Source organism: Bicyclus anynana, chromosome 6, assembly GCF_947172395.1.
Source record: "Bicyclus anynana chromosome 6, ilBicAnyn1.1, whole genome shotgun sequence".
NCBI lineage: Eukaryota > Metazoa > Arthropoda > Insecta > Lepidoptera > Nymphalidae > Bicyclus > Bicyclus anynana.
The window spans coordinates 11,451,138-11,472,452 of NC_069088.1; the positions used below are offsets into that span (position 1 = coordinate 11,451,138).

Here is a 21,315-nt window from a genome sequence, read left to right on the forward strand (position 1 = left end):
CCATGGTTTCCGCGGGATTTTTGAAAAACTGAATTCTACGCGGATGAAGTAGCTAGCGTCCACCGAGCATACCACTGCGCCACGGAGGTCAAAATTCCATCTTAGATTGCGTCATCACTTACATTAGGTGATAATGTAATCAAGGGATAACTTGTACGGAAATAAAAAAAACCTTTATGGAACAACATATTTGATCTTTACTTAAGGTACAAGTACAGTAAGCAAGTCTTCAAAGTGGAACCCTCAGTGAGCGGTCCGGGTCCGACTCGTATTTGTATTTTTTATTTATAATAAATATATAAATTACAATTATCTGCCAACAGTACCTCATGAAGTTATGCAAGAATCTAAAAGGCGGGCTGCAAGAGGTGGCCGATCAGCTGGAACTGCGGCGAGTGGGCCCGCAGCACCAGGCTGGGTCAGACTCACACCTGACTGGCATGGCTTTCTTCAAAATAAAGGAAGTAAGTATTTTAGTTTTTATCGTCCTACCCACGATTTAATAAAAAATATCGATTTTTATTCTTACATAAATCCTCGATTCGATTTTATCCTAGTAGTACAGGGTTTATCAAAGTGGTGTTCCGCGTTAGGGATTCAAACATCATAATCCAGAGCTGCTTCCATCCAGTGGATCCCTGCGACACGTTGTATGCAGGCAGTCCACCTAGTGGGGAGTCGTCATTCCAGCGCCTTGGAACCCCAACATCCTAAATATATAGTCTTGATAAAAGCGAAATATTGGAATCGATTTGATTTGATTCTAGGTCAGAATTAAGGCTACAATTGCCTATAATGGGGATGATGACTAGGTTTGAATATATTGATTTCTATGATATATTCGGGTAAATAAGGTCAATGTTAACTAATTTATACATAAAAAGCAAAGATTGTCTGAATATTTGCAAAATAAATAAGATTATAAAATTTCAAAATCTATTAATTTTTTTTTATCGTAATTAGATGAAAATTCATACAGTTTTAGCTTCCTTACATTCAATGTGACATTTTTCAATAAATGAACTATAAACTTATACGCACAAATAACAAAGATATTAGTAATTTTGTTTGAACGCCCATACAAACCTAACGATCAGCGAGCCAACGACGTCACTAAATCATGCCATTTTGTATGGGGCGTTTTTCAGGGATCCGCGGCAGCGCCGCAGATCTGACCCTTTAAATCCCTGTAGCTCCGAAAGTAATGATCGCAGATACCCCGTTACCTTTACAAAATTGCTTTACTTTTAGCATATTCTTAATTTATATACAATTTAAAAAACTGTCATAATCCCTATTGTTAAATTTGCGCCCAATAAATAATAACACTGTCCACATCAATTTTTTGTTAGGCGAATATTCAGACAAGACATGGAATCATCGTCAGCCATTATGTGCTGTTGGGCATATGCATAGGCCGTTGGTGGAATTACTTTTTTGCTGACGCAGCGTGGTCTGCTTGAGCTCCATATCCCCTCATATATGGGGAAGCCTTGTTATTTTCTTAGTCACAAATATTTTTTCTTTATTTTCAGATATTCTTTGATGGCAACATCGAGAGTACTAGTGGCCATCTCTACGGGCTGGGAGCCCAGTGTTCTCCCAATACAACTAATACGCAAGACTGTATTGAAAATGGGAGTTCGCCATAATTGTATTATTAATATTATTAACGTTAAGTATTATTCAAGTTCTCAACGTGTAATACAACGTCGCCACAGAGTGTTCTATTTTCACAATGTATGAGGATACTGTGATTTTTTTATGTACCTGATTTCCCAGGAGTGGTGATTTATTTGACATATTTATAAGTAATTTATTTTAAGCAACTGCTGAGTATATAAGTTTTTTCTCAAGTTATAAAGTTCCTAACTTTAAATAAAAGATTTTTTTATATAAGTACCTAAGAGCGGTTTCAGACTAGCGTTTTATACGCGCGTATGAGGTCGTTTTTGGAAGCGCATGTAGGCGCAGCGCGCCTTTTGGCACGCGCTCAAAGGTCCATTATATCAACAGACATATAGCGTGCCTAATTTAATAATATTCTTCTATATAGTGTTTATTGACGTATTTATATCTATCGTAACGCGGCCGCGCAGACGTTGACAGACACTGACCGCGCCCGGCCAGAATTAGCGGTAAGAATTTTATGTGCGGTTCACCTTCACGGTAGAGTCCTTTTCATGACAGCTGAACTAAAATTAACAGCGCCTTACATAATGACAATAAGACCGCCATTACCGAATGACAATGAGCGCCGCGTCTAGCTACCTGCTGGGCAGTGTGAATAGACGGTGTCTGTGGGTGTCTGCCACGCTAACTGCTTGCTAGCTTGTCTGTAACGCACTGTGTCTGTAGATATAAATGTACCTCAACTCGTAAAAGCGTTGACGCGCATCGAAGCTCGTTTAAGCGCGAGCCGCTTGTATGTTTCTTCGTCAGAATCCATGTTTCTGACACCCGTTCGAGCGAACACGCCAAAATGTACCCGTTGACGCGAGTCTGGTTTTTTTTTAAGCGCGTATGCTTAAAAAAAACGACCGTATATGTGAAAAAAAAATACGCTAGTCTGAAATCACTAACTACAACACGGCGTGGCGTACGTCGATAGGTAATAACTAAAGTGCAATAAATAAAATTCAAAATTATCATGCCTTTTATTACTATTACACAATCAAACACATCCATCATATCGTTATATCGTATATCGTAAAAAGGGAATGTTACCTAAGTTATACTAAGTTTATTAAAATTATGAGTAATACTCAAGGTAAACGAGTCGACCATTCAAATACAGATTCGAAATTAATATGACAAATGGACAAATTATTTCATTGAAAACTATTACTATTATAGTACGAGATCCGATAAGAAATATATAACCTCATCTGTTATTTAATTGGGTTAATAAATAAATGATAAAAAATATTCATATACCTAAGTAGTTACATTCCGGCCGGATGGTATTAAATGACTATTTATTTTTTAAATTCATTTAATCTTCTTTTTTAGTTGAGTTCCCTCATTGGGCAATTTGAAAAATGGTACACTGGTTACATTGCAACTTTGGGGTTGCCAGAAATAAACAGTTAAGTAATGTTATTTATATACTCTCATCAGTTATTTAGTCATCTAATTTGTCAAATGAAAGCTTATTTCAAATGTATTAGTTTGCGTTTGATCTAGTTTATGGTTTCCTAGATTATGTATGAAAAATGTGTTTGTCCGCAATTTAACAAGGCAATCTATTTGCAATGTGTCACTGTGAACATTATCTATCATTTAATTAATAGAACTAACGAATCAGATGAGATTATATATTTCTAATGCCGTATCTTAGACTATTACTTTCGTACTACGGCCGACCGAGTGACTCTGATCGGGTAGAGGGAAGCCGGATTTCATTTCTTCTTTTTCTTAGTCTTCTGTGCGCTATCCTGAGTGTTGTCAGCCTTTCGTTTGCCGGCGCTCGCACCTTTGCCCGTCGCATTGCCACCAGGAGTGTTTTGATTGGAGTTTCCACTTTTCTTTTTCTTCTCTGCTCTTTCTTTCTCTTCCAACTCTTGATTTTCTCTTTCGATTAACGTAATTAGTGTGTTACATCTGAAAAATAAAACATTGTTAAATACGTGTATGTATTAAATCGATCGTCGCTTATTATTTCGCGCAGTATAGTGAAGGAAAAAAAACTATAAGTACTAATAAACACTATAACAAACCTCCGTTAAATAGTGTACAGGAGTATTAATTGATAACGATATTAAATTTTAACTTCATTTCAACGCTAGCCCGCTACTGAGAACCGACCACAACTGTGCCATTACAGTAAGCCAGATAAGCACTGGCCATATCTGTGTCACCATAGTAAGCAAAGTAAACACCGGCCCTATCTATGTCACTATAGTGAGCAAAATAAACACCGGCCCTATCTGTGTCACTATAGTGAGCAAAATAAACGCCGGCCTATCTGTGTCACCATAGTAAGCAAAATAAACGCCGACCCTATCTGTCTCACTATGGTAAGCCAGATAAATGCCGGCCCTATCTGTGTGACCATAGTAAGCCATATAAACGCCGGTCTATCTGTGTGATCATGGTAAGCCAGATAAACGCCGGCCCTATCTGTGTTACCATAGTAAGCATAATAAACGTCAGCCCTATCTGTGTCACCATAGTAAGCAATATAAACGCCGACCCTATCTGTTTCACTATGGTAAGCCAGATAAACGCCGGCCTATCTGTGTCACTATAGTAAGCAAAATAAACGCCGACCCTATCTGTGTCACTATGGTAAGCAAAATAAACGCCGACCCTATCTATGTCACTATAGTAAGCAAAATAAACGCCGATCCTATCTGTGTCACTATGGTAAGCAAAATAAACGCCGGCCCTATCTGTGTCCCCACAGTAGTTAGATATGCGCCGGTCATAACTTCACCCACACGTGGGCTTTTTAATTCACGATCTCGGTGCCGATTGTTTTTAATACTTGATGTTTTAATACACTCAGGCCAAAACACCCTTCCCGAACGGCCTTCTAAGCCGAGGTCCGAGTCTCAGAGGAGACGCCCTTAAAGAGTCTTTCCGCCCATCTACTCTGCTTCTGCCTTCGAGCCCCATCAGGCGATGCTTCTGCGCTCGCCCAAACCCCCCGGTGACGTCGCTGAGGAGCCATAAGGAGCCTACGGCACTTACACAATCAGAAAAAAAAGCCGGTCATAACAGTGGTAAAATAAAGTCAATCACCTCCGCTGTAACTCCACAGCCGTGCGCGACTTGAGGAACCAATCGAAGCGGAACTGCGGCGCCGCGTGCACCGCCGCCCGCAGCTCTTCGTACACATTCTCCTTGTCGAAGCCTAACTTATGCAGCATACACACTAAGAACCTGGAATCATTAATAGGGATGATGACTAGGTTTGAATATATTGATTTTTATGATACATTCGGGTAAATAAAGTCAATGTTACCTAATTTATACATAAAAAGCAAAGATTATAAAGATACATATACTTTATTTGCACACCACAAAGACAAAAACAAGTGAAATAAAAAACAAATTAGGAAGAGCATACAAAAGGCGGCCTTATCGCTAAGTAGCGATTTCTTCCAGACTACCTTCGGTTTAGGAAAACTTAAGGACATCAGCAGGTGGCGTAAAACAAAAATAACCATAGTATTAGTAATACATACATACAAATAATTTACATCCTAATACATAAACAATATTACACAAATACCTACAATAATGAATAAAATACATATCAAAATATACTAATAAATACATTATATTGAAGAGAAATAATATATACAGATCGTCTTTACTGCACTGATTATCTGGATATTTGCAAAATAAATAAGAAGATGAAATATCAAAATCTATTAAAAATCTTTTTTAATAGATTTTTTTAGCTTCCTTATAAAATTAAATATGACATTTTTTAATAAATGAACTATAAACATAAACGCACAAATAACAAAGATATTAGGAATTTTGTTTGAACGCCCATACAAATCTAACGATTATAATGTACCTACGACGTCATTAGTTCGTAATATTTTGTATGGGGCGTTTTTCAGCGATCCGTGGCAGCGCCGCAAATCTGACCCTTTAAATCCCTGTAGCTCCGAAAGTAATGATCGCAGATACCCTGTTACTTTTACAAAATTGCTTTATTATCAGTACTCTTAATTTATATACAATCTAAAAAACTGTCATCATCCTTATTGCACCAATTACAATTTTTACAGCAATCATCATTAGCAGAAGCTAGACTGCGCATTCTATATCTTCACAGTGCGAATCAGGAAGGAAGAGCCAAAATACGAGTACGAGTGTCCAAGTCTAAGCGACATCTCCGTATTTATGCAGATTACTACTATCCGTACAAATATAAATTAAGCGAAAGTAAATCTGTCTGTTCGTCTGTCTGTTTGTTACCTTTTCAAGGCTAAACTGAATCTGAACTTTCGATAAAAGCAGACTGACCATTTTTCATACATTGTTGTGCCCAGATTTGATGAATGAACTGTTACCAATGTACAAATGAGTGAAATTTAACTTTACAATGTCAATTCTCTTGGTGATTTTTATTTATTACAGTAAAATAAAGGATTTTTCGTAATTCATATTTTTGTGTAATGTGCTGGGTCTAAAATGATCGTTCCCCTTTATTAGTAGAGATAAATGGGACCTTGAAGCAGAATATATAGGCTAATTTTCCCTAGTTCTCCCGGGATTTGTGAAAAACTGAATTTTAAACAAACGGAATCGCGGATGTCCCTTTACACATCTATACTTATAATAAATCTGTAGAGGTCAATTTTGTACATGAAATGTATTTCCAAAATATCTATCAGGGGGTGATTAGTGATCGATTCTGATGCCAAAAATGCAATCAGTAAAATTTTCGTCTGTCTGTCTGTATGTTCGTTATAGAAACTAAAATTACTCGACGGATTTTAACGAAACTTGGTACAATTATTCTTCACACTCCTGGACAGGTTATAGTATACTTTTCATCACGCTACAATCAATAGGAGCAGAGCAATGAACGGAAATGTAGAGAAAACGGGAGAAGTTACTCCAGTGTTACAGCAATACTGTAAGGGCCGGATTAAAGAGGTCTAAGGGCGGACGATGTCACAGGCCTCCGCTAGTTAATAATAAAGAAAAATAACCTGTCCTCTTCTTCAACGTAGTTCTTTCCCTTGTTGGTGCCGTATGAGATTCTGAGTTGATGGAAAGGCGCCCTGTAACGCGCCATTTTAGCGTCCAAAGCTTTCTTTATTGAAGCTCTTCTTTGTATTTTCGCTTCACCTTTCTCAATTTGACCCATAATTCTGTCTACATCCTGAAGTTCATGACACCTCTCCCAAAATACTGCTGAGTACTCCATTACCTTAAAAGTGATTCAGGACAATTTTAGTATTACTTCAGCCCTACTGTTTACCAACTAAACTATTAGAAATGAAGGTACAAAACGCATATTGTAATTTCATAATATATTTATTTTAAATATAATAATTATTGTGATAGCCCAGTGGATATGACCTCTGCCTCCGATTCCAGAGAGTGTGGGTTCGAATCCGGTCCAGGGAATGCACCACCAACTGCCAATCCAGATTGGGCCAGCGTGGTGGACTATAGGCCTAACCCCTCTTATTCTGAGAGTAGACTCGAGCTCAGCAATGAGCCGAATATGGGTTGATAACGAAATATTATTCGTTTGTTTATAAAATGATATTCAAAATTATTAACCTACAACTAATTGTTTTTAAACTTAGTAATCAAATTTATTTTCATTAATTTAATAGCAAATTAATAATTATAATTATTATTAGGAGTGAAATGAATTTACACCCTCATTTTTAATTTACTTGCTGGTAAACAGTACACATCAAGTAGGGCTGTCTTTAGTATAGTCATTGCATGTGCTGTGTTGTATATATACTTAAAAATCTTATAAAAACTACAGAACAATAACCGTTTCTTACCTCCTCTGGAGTTTTGCCTTCAACGTCCTTTGCAATGTTTTCAATGTCATCTCTGCCATACTTTTCGTTTGCCTTGATAAATTGATTGAAGTCGCGTTTCGTCCAATTTGTGAATCCTAAAAACTCGAATCGAATCAGCAATTATACTTGTAAGATGTGAAGAGTCTAAAAAACTCTTTTTAGTCTTTTTCTTTAAAGAGTTTTAAACATGTTTTAAGCTAATGGACTGGAGGGGAATGGGAATATTGGTCATATTTAAAAAAAAAGATATGGCAAATATTGTTTTTAAAAAAAGAAAAGAAAAGAAACAAGGTTCTATCTAAATACGATAAATAACAACCGATGAAACAAAATTATTTGGGGGCTTCAGAAACTGATTGATTGAAGCCATTGACTCTAAATATATCTATTCCTGCTTACGAGAAGAAACTTGCCTTGGGTTAAGAGTTGTTCTTTCTCTTGTATCTCCTCTTCAGTGAGAGCTTCGGCATCGTCTATCTTGCGTTGTTCCTCTCTTTGGATTTTTGCTGACTCGGGGCCCAATTCAGGGTTTCGAGGTACTTTGTAACTAAAATATACAATTTATTTATTTACACTTTTTCAATTTATATCAATGCACTATAAAACAGTTGTAAATATATTTACAACTCTTTAATAGTGCATAATTATTATTAATTTCAACTATTGGCAATTTCGTTCGTAACACTCCCGATAGTCCGCGCGGGCCGGGGGGCGTGTAGCGATGAATGAAAAACCCACGACTGATGCACCTTACTTCCCCGCACGTACGATTTCACACCCGTGCAATCTATCCCACGTCGCCCGCATATCATAGGAGTGTCATCAACGAACTTAGCAGACTATAAACACTGGACTCACGAGACAGTTAATAAATAAACACGGCGGGACATAAAGTTAGAAAAGCCGATGGACGTTGGGGTCCCAAAGCTGGAATGGCGACCCCTCGTCGCAATGCGCAGTGTTGGTCATTACACAGGTTGCATGCAAATGGCTCAAAACCATATTACCATATCGGTGGTAGTCTTTACAAATAGTCAAACTTGACGTTTCAAAAGTGCTTCTAAACTGAGCCCACTTGAAATAAATGAATTTTGTTTTTTTTTTAATTTTATTGTTTGGCCTAAATTCAGCTGTGGACGTCCATCAACTGACAACGATGATGATTGCTGATATATACCCAAGCGTTTTTCTATAGTGATATATTTCTTGATCAAGAAGCTCGAAGAGCCGCGGCGGGAAGAACTGGAAGTCTTGAACGATGGGCTGCTTCGGCGGTCGCGGGGCCTGCAACGAGAAGTCGATAATATAAAATACAATAAAAACGAGAAATTGGTAAAAAAGCAGAAAGCACAGTACACTAATATAAATACATAAAATAATGCATAATATATTAATAATGTTTTACAATAATAATTAGAATTAGGTTAAAACCTTTTTATAATGTATGTATGTCCTATATAGAAAAGCTTGATACAATATGTAAGTGAGACTCAATGAAAATACTAGATAAATGAAATGTTACGAATGTTAAAAATTTTAAATGTGAAATATGTTATAATATATAAATTCAATATTACTTTTTATATACTCCACATTATAATATGATATACATGAATAATTATAATATACTTCACATTACAGACAAATAAACAACCAGTATAAAAAGGAATACATAAATATGTATGTGGAGCATAAAGAGCTAACCAACGATATACATTATTATATTACCTCATATACTCACAGACTGGTATCAAAAAGATAGACAGGAATTTAATTTCATTGAAATACTTTTTAATTACGTAGTATCATATACTAAGCTAATTAAAGTAATCGCTGGACTGTTTACGACTTAACATTCAATAAACATTTTTGACAAAACCTACAATATTCAACGAAAGCCTCATAAGGCATAAGGCCGCCAAGCCGATCATAATCATCATCTTCGGGAATTACCGTAAAATTTAGTTTAGATTTAAAAAAGTTACATTTGCTTGCTAATGTGGCCGAGCAAAAGTAACTGTTCCGAGCAAGTAATATTAAAATTTATATTTCTTTGTATAGTAAGTGACAGAGCTGAATTAAAATTTAATAATGACATAAAGAAAATCTTGTACAAAGATGTTTTTTTTCTTCCTTCATACATACTTCATATATTATTGAGAAATATTTGCAAAATAACAATCCGACTAGCCGGCGCTCTTTGCAGACTAGACGCTGCCTACTTTAATCCATCTATTCTACTTAGTCTCTACAATGGAACGAAATAAAAAGTAACACTGTCTGGCATCGCAAATCATTTGGAATACATGGAAAACTCAACCATTATTGATGTATTGTCCTTTTGATACTGATCGCATCCTATCTTTCTGTCAGTGCGCGATTCTGATCGTATCTTATATATCTTTCTGTCAGTGCGCGATTCTGATCGTATCCTGTCTATTATTTCTGTCAGTGCGCGATTCTGATCGTATCCTGTCTATTATTACTGTCAGTGCGCGATTCTGATCGTATCCTGTCTATTATTTATGTCAGTGCGCGATTCTGATCGTATCCTCTCTATTATTACTGTCAGTGCGCGATTCTGATCGTATCCTGTTTATTATTACTGTAAGTGCGCGATTCTGGTCGTATCCTGTCTATTATTTCTGTCAGTGCGCGATTCTGATTGTATCCTGTCTATCTTTCTGTCAGTGCGCGAGTATACTCGTAATGCGTACTCACTAACGCTCCCCACCTGCGGCGCAAATTTAGCTCTTTACACTTATTTACCTGTACCTTGGGCGCCTTCGGCTCGGACACGCGCAGAGCTTCGCGGAAGTACGCGTCCACGGCGTAGTTCGCTTTACGCTCGCGTTTGGGCGGCTCGATCCAGTTGCCGATCGGTACTATCTTTTGCTTCTCTCTGTAATCCTCGCCTGTTGTGTGAACATTATTATTATTTTTGTTTAAAATACCTACTACTACATACACTACTAGTTACACAGCAGAACCAATATAGCATTCGTAGCACAGGCATGACAACTAGTCATTATTTGCTCAATAGACAACTAGAAGATAATGAAAATCATAGAAGATCCATCATGTCCAGGTTGTGGTGAGGACTTAGCTGAGTGTGCCATTTTCGCGCTGGTAAGATGGGAGTTACTAGGTAAGGATACGTTAAATGAAGCAGACCTGACAAACCTCACCATAGGGGATATTGTCAGGTTCACGAAGGCTACAGGTAGGTTTGAGGGGGGAACACTGTGGTAAAGGATACTGGTTCACTGGTGTTCCCGAACACCAGTGAACCAGTATCCTTTACCACAGGAATTGGGTGGGAAAAAGAAAAACAAATCAAAGAAAAAATACATTCGCAGCCAGTGGCGTGAACAGTCCAAACATATTGTAGAAAATGGAAAAATCATTCTCCAATACAGAGTTCGTAATGAGTCTTCAGGGTAAGCTGGGCATTTTTGAATCTAGAGAGTGCACAACATTGCATACGACACAAACATTACCACACACCTCAGACTGATTACATAAAGACCTGCCTCACTAGACATTACTTTTCTGTCAAAGTATATGATCAACGATCTAATGCGATTATAAAAACTGTCTCCATAGAATCGATGTTTCTTAGTAGGTTATAAGATGTAATAATCGTGTTCGTCGGTTCAAGAGCTCCATAAAAATAAATTAAATGTAGTTAAATGATGTAAAAAACGGTCAACAACTTCTAGTTTAGTATAAGATGTGTACCTATTCTATATTTGTTTTCCTAAAAAAATTACAGACAATTTTGTTGCGATACTATCCTTACGTAATAAGACTGTAACTCCGATGCCGGAGGGCGTGGGTTCGAATCCGGTCTGGGGCATGCACCTCCAACTTTTCAGTTGTGTGCATTTTAAGAAATTAAATATCACGCGTCTCTATCGGTGAAGGAAAACATCGTGAGGAAACCTGCATACCAGAGAATTATCTTAATTATCTGCGTGTGTGAAGTCTGCTAATCCGCATTGGGCCAGCGTGGTGGACTATCGGCCTAACCCCTCTCATTCTGAGAGGAGACTCGAGCTCAGCAGTGAGCCGAATATGGGTTGATGACGACATACTATCAGTGGCATGCAATTCATAGATGAATTATTACTGACTACAATGGTTATTTGTGTAGACTTGGACGCTACCTATGGGTCTCATGAGAAAGTTTAGTCACTCAGCGAGCGATGTACGAGCTATGCTCGAAATATCTCTGTGTGATCAAATTAGACATTATGTGAAAAAAAATCACTAATATAACTTAAAAAGTCGCGAAGCTGATGTAACCAATTAGCGGGGCTAGTTACACTTTTTAAAAGGGGGGGGATACATAAAAAAAAAAATTGAAATGTTTTTGACAACACAAGCAAAAAACGCTTTGATCAATGAAAATCAATCTTAGTTGAAACTTAAAACTAATCATTGTGTTAATAGAAAACATGTAAACAATAATTATGTGAGTTAGTAGGGTTATTCGAATCCTGATAAAGTTCAAACCTTCAAACTGGTAAACAGAATCGGTCGCGCCCGGAGTGTCCATTGAAAATTGTCTTAACGACGACTCGCCGAGACTTTCCAACTTTTGTTTCAGCTCTTCGGTCTGAAAGTAGAGAAAATTAAAATTTTTTCATCTAATCTGCGATCAATCGTTGGACTGACAGCCTTAGCTCTGCCATCCCTTAATTCGCGGCGATATCACCAATGTCAATATTAAAAAATTTAATAGAAACATTCAAATATTTTTTCTTTAAAAAATTAGTACTTATAAATTATTTTTTATTTTTAACAAAAATACTCTACATACATACTTAATTATTGTTTTATAAAAATAATATAAAATATTTTACTATTGTATTTTTGTATTTTTTATTGTATTGTCGCTTATGTTAAAATATATATACAATTGTAATTTTTTATCATAAGCATATCTAAATGTAGTAAAATACCTTGAACTACGAACAAAATGCCCCGGTCAAATAAAAAAATTATCAAATTCCTAATTCAACGTAATACCACAAAAAAAATCCTGTAAAATTTTGTTCTTGTCAGTACCATATAATAGTATAGCAGTTACGATCGATTTCTTTACAAATCTCCACTGACAACAACGTCAAACGTATCAAAACGTATAAAATTGTAATTGAATTTACGGAAGATTATGTACCTAAAAAATTCAAGAAATGGCAGAATAAATTGCAAACGGTAATGAAAACAAAATGTGATTGGCTGTGATGGTGATTTTAATAGAAAATTCAACACATTTGTACCCACGCAGAAGTCGCAGGTAATCGCTAACTTTCCTGTATTCATTCGCTTTGACAGTTACGCAAGCAACCAATCGCAAAAAAGCTATCGGCGACAAACAGAGTTTTATAGCCGCTTATATTATGCAAGAATATATTAAAATAGTTATTAACCTTTGATTCTCCTTTGGCGAGAATAGAGTCGATATCCTCATCAGTAATCTCCGAGTCCTTGGAGGAGAAGACATGGTTGGCGCCGTGCCTGATCATGTTGAGCATCTCGTCCTTGTTGAGCTGGTTCTTGGTGTCCACCAGCCGGCCCGACTGGATCACCAGCTTGTCCAGCCGCAGCTTCACCTCGGCTCGCTCTACGATCTTCTCTTCTACGGTGTTCTCGGTGATGAGGCGGAACACGCGCACCTGTTATATTCATCATTATCATTGTCAACCCACATTCGGCTCACTGATGAGCTTTAGTCTCCTCTCAGAATAAGAGGGGTTAGGTCAATAGTCCACTACGCTGGCCCAATGCGGATTGGCAGACTTCACACACGCAGAGAATTAAGAAATTTCTCTGGTATGCAGGTTTTAGCTCTTGTGTAAATTTATCGATTACCTACATATAAATAGCATTAGTGTTAAAGTAAAATCAACTACGATAAAAATATTTAATCCTATATGCGTTAAAAACCCATGTCCAAATACAGTAACATTATACAGTTGAAAAGGGCTCATAAGAGAAATCTAATGGTACCAACAAAAAAAAAGTGCCAGAAACATGAACATATTAATGTATCAACAACATTGCCAGTACATACAGTACAATCAAGTACACGTATTTACGTACATTACTAATTCGATTCGTTCACGCAGAGAAACTCCAAGCATAGCTCACTCCATTGCCCACTCGAGTGATATTGAGCTTATTTAGGAGTACCTACCACAGATAGCGACCAGTCCCCCTAGCCAAGTGGCACGTCGATTCTCTTTCTACGATCGCTAAGGCTTCGAAAACTAGAACGATGTAGGGGATTAGTTGCTGTCGACAGGTCACGTGATCAACATCTGTCATTCCCATACATTTTCTAGTTTTCGAAGCGTTAGCCATCGTAGAAAGAGAATCGACGTGCCACTTGGTTAGGGGGGCAGTTCTCGGATTCGTAAGTCATCACTGGCGACACACACTGTTCGAAGAATTTCGAACCAGAATGACATAGCTCAGCGAGTCGTGAAGCTAAAGTGGCAATGGGCAGGTTATAACATAAGATAGTTCGAAGTGCCAATGGAAATTGGGGTTCCAAGGTGCTGGAATGGAGACTCCGCACCGGAAAGGGCAGTGTTGATCAACCCCCCACACGCGGTGGACCGAGGACAGCAAGCGGGTTGCAGGGAGCCGCTGGATGCTGTTGGCTCGAAGTCTATGCAAGAGGCCTATGTCCTATGTCGGTTTGTATCACAGCATACCTGTTTCAACTGTCCGATCCGATGGGCTCGGTCCATGGCCTGCAGGTCCATCTGCGGGTTCCAGTCGGAGTCGTAGATGATGACGACGTCGGCCGACGTGAGGTTGATGCCCAGCCCGCCGGCGCGCGTCGACAGCATGAACACGAACTTCTCGCTGCCCTCCGCGTTGTACTCCTCGATCTGCCGGTTGCGGTCCTCGTGCGGCGTTTGGCCGTCCAGGCGGCAATACTGTTAACATTAGGCCAGTTGACACTTCTTCTTTATCGTTCTACTAGATTGAAAAAAGTTCATCATAGTTTTTTGACAAAACGAGCCAAAAAGCTGTCGGCCATTATGGTCTATATTTCAACTGTTTAATGACGTCAAGTTAACAAATCCTTTAGCAAATGGAGCGTTTGACAAAAATATTATTTAACTTATATAATGATGAACTTCCGCAAAGTAACGCCTGCTTCTATCCAATATTAATTAACAACTAGTTTGACGTCACAAAATGGACGACAGAGTTTTTGAAAAATATAAAATATACATGATTTTTAAGTTAAGTTTCATAAGAAAGCCCTTATTCCATGTACCCAATTAACATTGTTTATATTAAATTTGATATGAGTCAACCACCCTATTGTGAGTCGACTGTTATTGTTCCGATAGTTGTTTCAATAAATGGTCTGATAATAAAAAGCTGCAACCAGCACCTTGAGAAGAAAATATTGGGTCAAGGGTGAGATACAGAAGGCAGCAATGTTGGGTTGCGGTCTTCCTGCGGCGTATGACCGTTCAAGCGGCAATACTCACAAACTGACAAAGACTACACACCTTATACTGTCTCCAAAGGCAGTAGTCCTCCAGAATGTCCAGCATCCTGGTCATCTGCGAGAAGACCAGCACCCTGCTGCCCTGCTGCTGCAGCTTGGGCAGCAGCTTGTCGAGGATGGCCAGCTTGCCGCAGCTGTACACCAGGTGCTCGTCCGTGGTGTAGGGCGGGCCGGGCTCCGCGCCGTCGAACAGGTACGGGTGGTTGCAGCACTTGCGCAGCTGCATGAGGATGTTCTGCAGGCGCATCTTCTCCACTTTACCAGCGCCGTTTACTACAAAAATAAAATTGATTGTCAATAGTCAATACTCATTTATTTCAATTAGGCTTAGTTTCGAAACGTCAGGTATTAATATTATAAGATAACTAGCGGACGCCCGCGACTTCGTCCGCGTGAAACTCGATGTAAACTTTCAACTACCTCTACCCTACCCCTACCCTTAGGGGTATAAAAAATAGATATTGGCCTATTCTCATAGATACCGGATAAGCACAAAAAATTTCATTAAAATCGGTCAAGCCGTTTCGGAGGACTATGGCAACGAAAACTGTGACACGAGAATTTTATATATTAGATGGATAGAAATATTTAGTCGAAAACTTAAAACTAAGCCTTAGTCCGAGCCCACAACAAACTCAGCCAGGATTTATCTTTTGTAGTTTATCGCAGTCGGTTTGTCGGTTTACGGACGATACGTAACGACGACGACGACGACGACGACGATTCTAAGACCAAAAATACAATTTATTTACTAATCTAGACAAGAAAACCATCCCAAAAGTAAAAATTTCACTGTAACCCTAACTTTAGCAAATAGCTTCATTGATTAATAGGACAATATCACATCACTTATCTAATAAAATTATATATATTACTAGCGGACGCCCGCGACTTCGTCCGCGTAAAAATTGATGTAAACTTCTCTACCTCTACCTTACCCTGCTCGTAAACCTACCCAACCCTACCCTACCCTACCCTACCCCTACCTTACTCCTACCCTACCGCTAACGCTAACCCTTCCCTCCCCCTACCTTACCCTACCCTAACCCTACCCGTAACCTATCCATACCCTATCCTACCCTACCCCTACCCTACCCCTACCTTACTCCTACCCTACCGCTAACCCTAACCCTTCCCTACCCCTACCTTATCCCTACCCTACGTTCCATATCCTTCCCCTACCTCTACCTTGCCCCTACCCTACACTACCCCTACCTTATCCGTACCCTACCCTACCCTACCCTACACTTTCCCTAAATTACCCCTACCCTACCTCTATCCTACCCCTTCCCTACCTCTATCCTATCCCTACCCTCAGCAAAATTGGTCCAGCCTTTTGTGCGTGGAGCAATGACCAAAAGACTATAATTTCCAAAGCGACTTCTATGCTAATACTATAAAGATGTAAAGTTTGCGTGGTTGTCGGGGGTAATCTCTGGATCTACTGGACCGATTTGGAAAATTCTTTTACCAATAGAAAGCTACATTATTTGCGAGTGTCATAGGCTATGTTTGGTCCTCATATTCATACGGGAACGGGAACCACGTAATTGAAACCGCGGGGCGTCATATAGCGGCATTTCTGCGACTTTCAGAAATTTTGTATTATCTCCGAAACTATATAACTAATTAACATACTGTAAAGGGCAAATCTTATCTCTATAATATCCTTGTGATTATTAAATAATTTATTAAGGATTTAAGTTTAGTTGTGTAAATAATGACGTAAACCTTAGTTTAAAATTTAAATAATTTTTTAAAGTACTAAAGGTACTATATCTGCTAAATTATAAAAGATAGATATATGGTGTCGCGGACTTTTTTGTAGAACTTTTAAAGGTTCAAAAAGCCTCCATACATTTATTTCAGTTATACGCAATGGTTGAGGCAGCGCATGCGAATAAGTAAGTTTTTCGGTCTGACCTGTAAGAGAAAACCCGCGATATCTCAGTAGTTATATATGATAGAAATATAAAATATAGCCTATAGCACTCCCCGATAACGTAGCATTCTACTGGTGAAAGAATTTTTAAAATCGGTCCAGTAGTTTCGAAGATTACCCCATTTCAAAAAATTGTTACAAACTTACAAACTTACAAACTTTACCTCTTTATAATATTAGTATAGATATATAGATTTAAATATTTTTTAACAAGCTGCGGCATCGACGCATAATACTTTCTGCAAGCATCTTTTTTATTGAAATTAATATTTCTTGTCTTAACACATAAAGGGTAGTCTGTTTTTTACACAAGTAGTCTGTTTTTTTCATTATATTCTTTACAAATTAGCCCTTGACTACAATGTCACCTGGTAAGATCCTGCAATCTTAGATGGAAGCGGGTTAACTAGATAGGCGTAGGATGAAAATCTACACCCATTTCGGTTTCTACACGACATCGTACCGCTCGTCGACGGAACGCTAAATCGCTTGGCGGTACGTCTTTGTCGGTAGGGTGGTAACTAGCTACGGCCAAAGCCTCCCACCAGCCATATCTCTGACGCAATCTTTATGACGTCTTCGAAGTAAGTCGCAGGCGTCTTTACGCGCAGATCATACATAATATTCGCTAAAATCTAGACGCATAAGGCGACTTCCGCCTTTGAGGACTTTAAGATACGCATGCGGGGTGATGCCGTGCTGCCGCGCCCCTGCGTAACGGGTAACCTAAAAACGTGTATTGCGCAGCTTATAGCACGATTTCGGAAACGTCATAAAGATTGCATCCCACTATAATCCTATAATATCCTCTCTAGAACTACAGCAAGCTCTATATTAGAATGGGTATCCAAAGCTGCTCTAATAGGATTGTTGCTCTGATAGGACCAAATTTAGCTAGGCAGGGAGAACAACACAAGCAGAGAAAGGGAGTGTTACTCAATTGTCAAGGAATTCCTTAACCCTACATCCCTTGGTCACAAGTCCTGGACTTTGCTCGGAGTTTTTCTCTCTACCACCCAATGGACCCAGCAACTGCCTGCAACTGATTGCTAAGATATTGTCTCTCGACTATACATAGTTGAAAGGTAGTATAGCTTCGCATTTTGCAACTTCAGTCCCGTTGTGACCTCAATCCATGCAACTGGGTCGAAATATCGACACTAAAAATCTCGTAGTTTTATCGTGGTATGTACCCGTTTAAATAATATTCATAATGAAAGGTAGTATGTTGTCAACTTACCAATATCAATATCCTTCATAAGAACCTTTGTATACCATTCTCTTTGCATTTTACTCAATCCCACATACACTTTAAGTTCCTTTTTTGGTTTAAGCTTTTTCTCTACTTCAGCTTTAAGACGCCGCAACAAGAATGGTCTCAAAACTGCATGCAATCTGGACACCAACTGATTGTCGCCTAGAGCAGCATTTGTATTGAACCAAGCATCAAAATCCTGTAAATTTAAATACATGTTCAATCATATTTAACTAGACTCCGGGTCAAGAAACAAGTCCCGTAATGGTGATAGCGGACTTGTCATTTTTCTGTAAGGACATTTCTGTATTTCAATTTTAGTTTAGGTTTTAGCTGCGGGACTTGTTTCGTGGCGCGGTGTCTAATACTTAAATCAATTGAATTTCATTGAAAGATTTACAATTTAATTAATACATAATGATAGCTCATCGACACTAATATAACATGAAATAATTTTTCGTTTGTTTTGTTTGTTAGTTAGTAAAAATGTGAATTTCTCATAATTACCGTTAATTCTATGATTTTATTAGGAAGCTTTGACATTGAGTAAAATTTTATCAATTTTATTTTCCTACAAAATGTCCTCATAACATAATTTGTTTTGATGTAGTAAAATGAATTACTAACAGTTTAACTTACATCAGAACTGTTAAACACATCAGGCAGAAGGAAGTTCAGTAAAGCCCACAGCTCATGAAGATTGTTCTGCAGAGGTGTACCAGTCAATAGAAGTCTATTCATACTCTTGAATTCACGCAATAATTCAGAAAGCTTGGACTTTTCATTCTTTATTCGATGAGCTTCATCGATGACCATATAGCGCCATGTGAACTTTTTGAACACAGATTTCTCCCTTATAATCATTTCATATGATGTTATGCAAACATCCCAGTTGCCAGGCATCAGAGTTTCTCTAATGAATATATTCTGAAACAAATAAGTCACATTATTGACCAAAGTCAATTATTTTTAAATTTCTAATTACTAACTCCAATGAAGAGCATGGAAGGATCATGTATTAGTAGAAGTCATTTTACTTACACACTGATACCTAACTTGCTGCTTATTACCTGCCAAATACCTCTACCCCCATTTTTAGGATAGTAAATCTTGTTATAAATATAAGCTGAAACTAAAAATATAATCAGAGGCTTCTTTACTTATGATGCAGGAGGTGCACAGTACCCAAGCACCAGTTATGGGTGGCGCCAGTTGTATATACCTACATGTTAAATCTTTTGTATCTACTCATATTTTATTTAGACTGCACGCTTATTAATGCTAGGTGCTAGGCTATTGATTGCACCCACATAAGCTAGAGATGCGTCTAAATATTATATTGTCCAACCTCGCATATCTTACTTACCCAGCTCTCTGAACTATTGTCATACCCACATAATAGACTAACTTACAAAAAAAATGTAGTAAATATTCTTTAAAAAAAATTTAACTCACCCTAGTTTCTTGATCACCAATAAGACACACAGCCTTGAGGGAGGGACACCATTTTTTGAATTCATTCATCCAATTTGTGAGTGTAGATTTTGGTACAATGACTATGTGTGGTCCAGGGACATTTCTATAAAAATATCATGGTGTCAAAAGAATTGTTAGTACATAATAATTGAACATTACTTAATGTTTCATAGAACCCACCATAATTGAATTAGGACACTGTAATGTGATATATATGGTCATGGGTACATTAAAATGAAGTATATCAAACTGAGGTTATTCTTGTTATTTGCTTTAAAAATGTTAATATTATTTATATAAAAATAATCAATTGGTAATGTCCAGTAGTGCTACAATGAAGACACAAATTTTAAAATATACTCACTTAAAATGTTTCATATAACCCAAAAGTGATATTGTTTGCAGAGTTTTCCCTAAACCCATCTCATCAGCCAGTATACCATTAATACCATTTTCATACAGTGATATCATCCAATTCAACCCCCGCACTTGGTAGTCTCGCATTTCTCCATTCTTGATGTATGGCGGTGATGATTCAAATCGGAATATTGTCTTCTGCTTGGTGTTGGTTTCCGCGAGGAGTTCTTCATCTTCCTCTTGCTCTGTTTTTCTATGGCGATGGCTGTTAGAGGATTTTAATGCATCAGTAATACTGTACAAATATTGTGGTGTTGGTTGGTACTATGTAATGTTATATCAGTTTAAATCAGAATCTTTAAAAGGCTGTACAAAAGAAGCTACTTATTCATGCTTCCTTTACTAGCATTTTCACTTTAAGTAGATTAAAAAATTGCAACCCATATTGTCAAACCTAGTCATCATCCCCATTATGAGTATAGTTGAAAATGTGACTTTATAGTTGAATACTTGGTTAGCGCTAGTTACGTCAATTAAAATTCCAAGTATCTAAGACGAAAACTAATAAAATATTATACTAACTCTCCAGCACTAGTAGGTGTATCAGGTTCCTTTATCTTCTTCGGTCGGCCGGCTTTCGCTTTCGGTGGACTGCTTCCGGACTTATTACTGTTTGTCATAAAATGAGAAAATATCTCTGTCTGTTTCAGTAAGAAATCAAACCTCTTGGACCGATCGGTTTCAATTTTACTTTCGAAGTCTCCTTCTTTACCCCGGGACGACGGCGTGTCACTTGACGAAGCATTCTATGGACAAATATCGATCATCAAGGAATCAGGAAGGAAGGAATCTCTTGAATAAATATTAATGTTAGAACCGTATTTCAATCTTACAGAATTATCGCCGACATCTGCTGTATCCATCGGATCTTCTGCTTGTGACATTGTCACGAGAAATAATTACACTCAAAATGATAAACAAATTATTTACTTTCCCTATATCATAGGTTTAATTCACAACACAATAATATTAGATATCAAACAAACACGAAAAAGCTTCGACCGAAACTAACAATGGATGGAATCAAAAGTCAAAATGCTAGTTTGCTACGATAGGGTACGGTACGGTGCGGATGCGGATGCTGCGGAAACCACAGATCACTTAATGCGGATCCAGTTCAGGGGGGGGACAGGACAGTTTCATACTAAAAATGTCAAAAGTCATT

General features: G+C 38.0%; 2 protein-coding genes across 4 annotated transcripts in view; one reads left to right on the forward strand and one right to left on the reverse strand.

Moving 5' to 3' along the window:
- LOC112055969 (CCR4-NOT transcription complex subunit 7-like) overlaps positions 1-2,648 on the forward strand; it is a 16,351-nt gene extending 13,703 nt beyond the window's left edge. For both annotated transcript variants that reach the window (XM_052882216.1, XM_052882215.1), the window contains exons 6-7: positions 324-464; positions 1,536-2,648. In XM_052882216.1, coding sequence (XP_052738176.1) covers positions 324-464; positions 1,536-1,652 — 258 coding nt within the window. In that variant the 3' untranslated portion in view covers positions 1,653-2,648. The remainder of the gene's footprint in view (positions 1-323; positions 465-1,535) is intronic.
- Positions 2,639-21,236, reverse strand: LOC112055968 (chromatin-remodeling complex ATPase chain Iswi). 2 transcript variants are annotated; one of them, XM_024096276.2, is made up of 17 exons: positions 20,984-21,236; positions 20,673-20,896; positions 20,098-20,355; positions 19,713-19,836; positions 18,897-19,184; positions 18,243-18,456; positions 15,062-15,333; positions 14,246-14,473; positions 12,956-13,201; positions 12,036-12,138; positions 10,293-10,432; positions 8,695-8,801; positions 7,931-8,064; positions 7,497-7,612; positions 6,681-6,901; positions 4,747-4,887; positions 2,639-3,603 (listed from the first exon to the last, which is right to left on the reverse strand). In XM_024096276.2, the coding sequence occupies exons 1-17, from the start codon at positions 21,032-21,034 to the stop codon at positions 3,402-3,404; spliced, it is 3,069 nt and encodes a 1,022-aa protein (XP_023952044.1). In that variant the 5' UTR covers positions 21,035-21,236; the 3' UTR covers positions 2,639-3,401. The 2 variants fall into 2 exon arrangements, with proteins under 2 accessions (XP_023952044.1, XP_023952043.1); XM_024096275.2 differs by having other exon boundaries at positions 10,287-10,432; positions 20,984-21,235.
- Positions 21,237-21,315: the final 79 nt, after the last annotated feature.

Bases quoted from the DNA above. Each gene is read 5' to 3' on its own strand.
- LOC112055968 (XM_024096275.2), bottom strand. From the start codon at position 21,034: ATGTCACAAGCAGAAGATCCGATGGATACAGCAGATGTCGGCGATAAT. The intron at 20,897-20,983 runs GTAAGATTGAAA...ATTTGTCCATAG, and splicing joins CAGATGTCGGCGATAATTCT to AATGCTTCGTCAAGTGACAC. The intron at 15,334-18,242 runs GTAAGTTGACAA...TTATTTTTGTAG, and splicing joins TATGAAGGATATTGATATTG to TAAACGGCGCTGGTAAAGTG.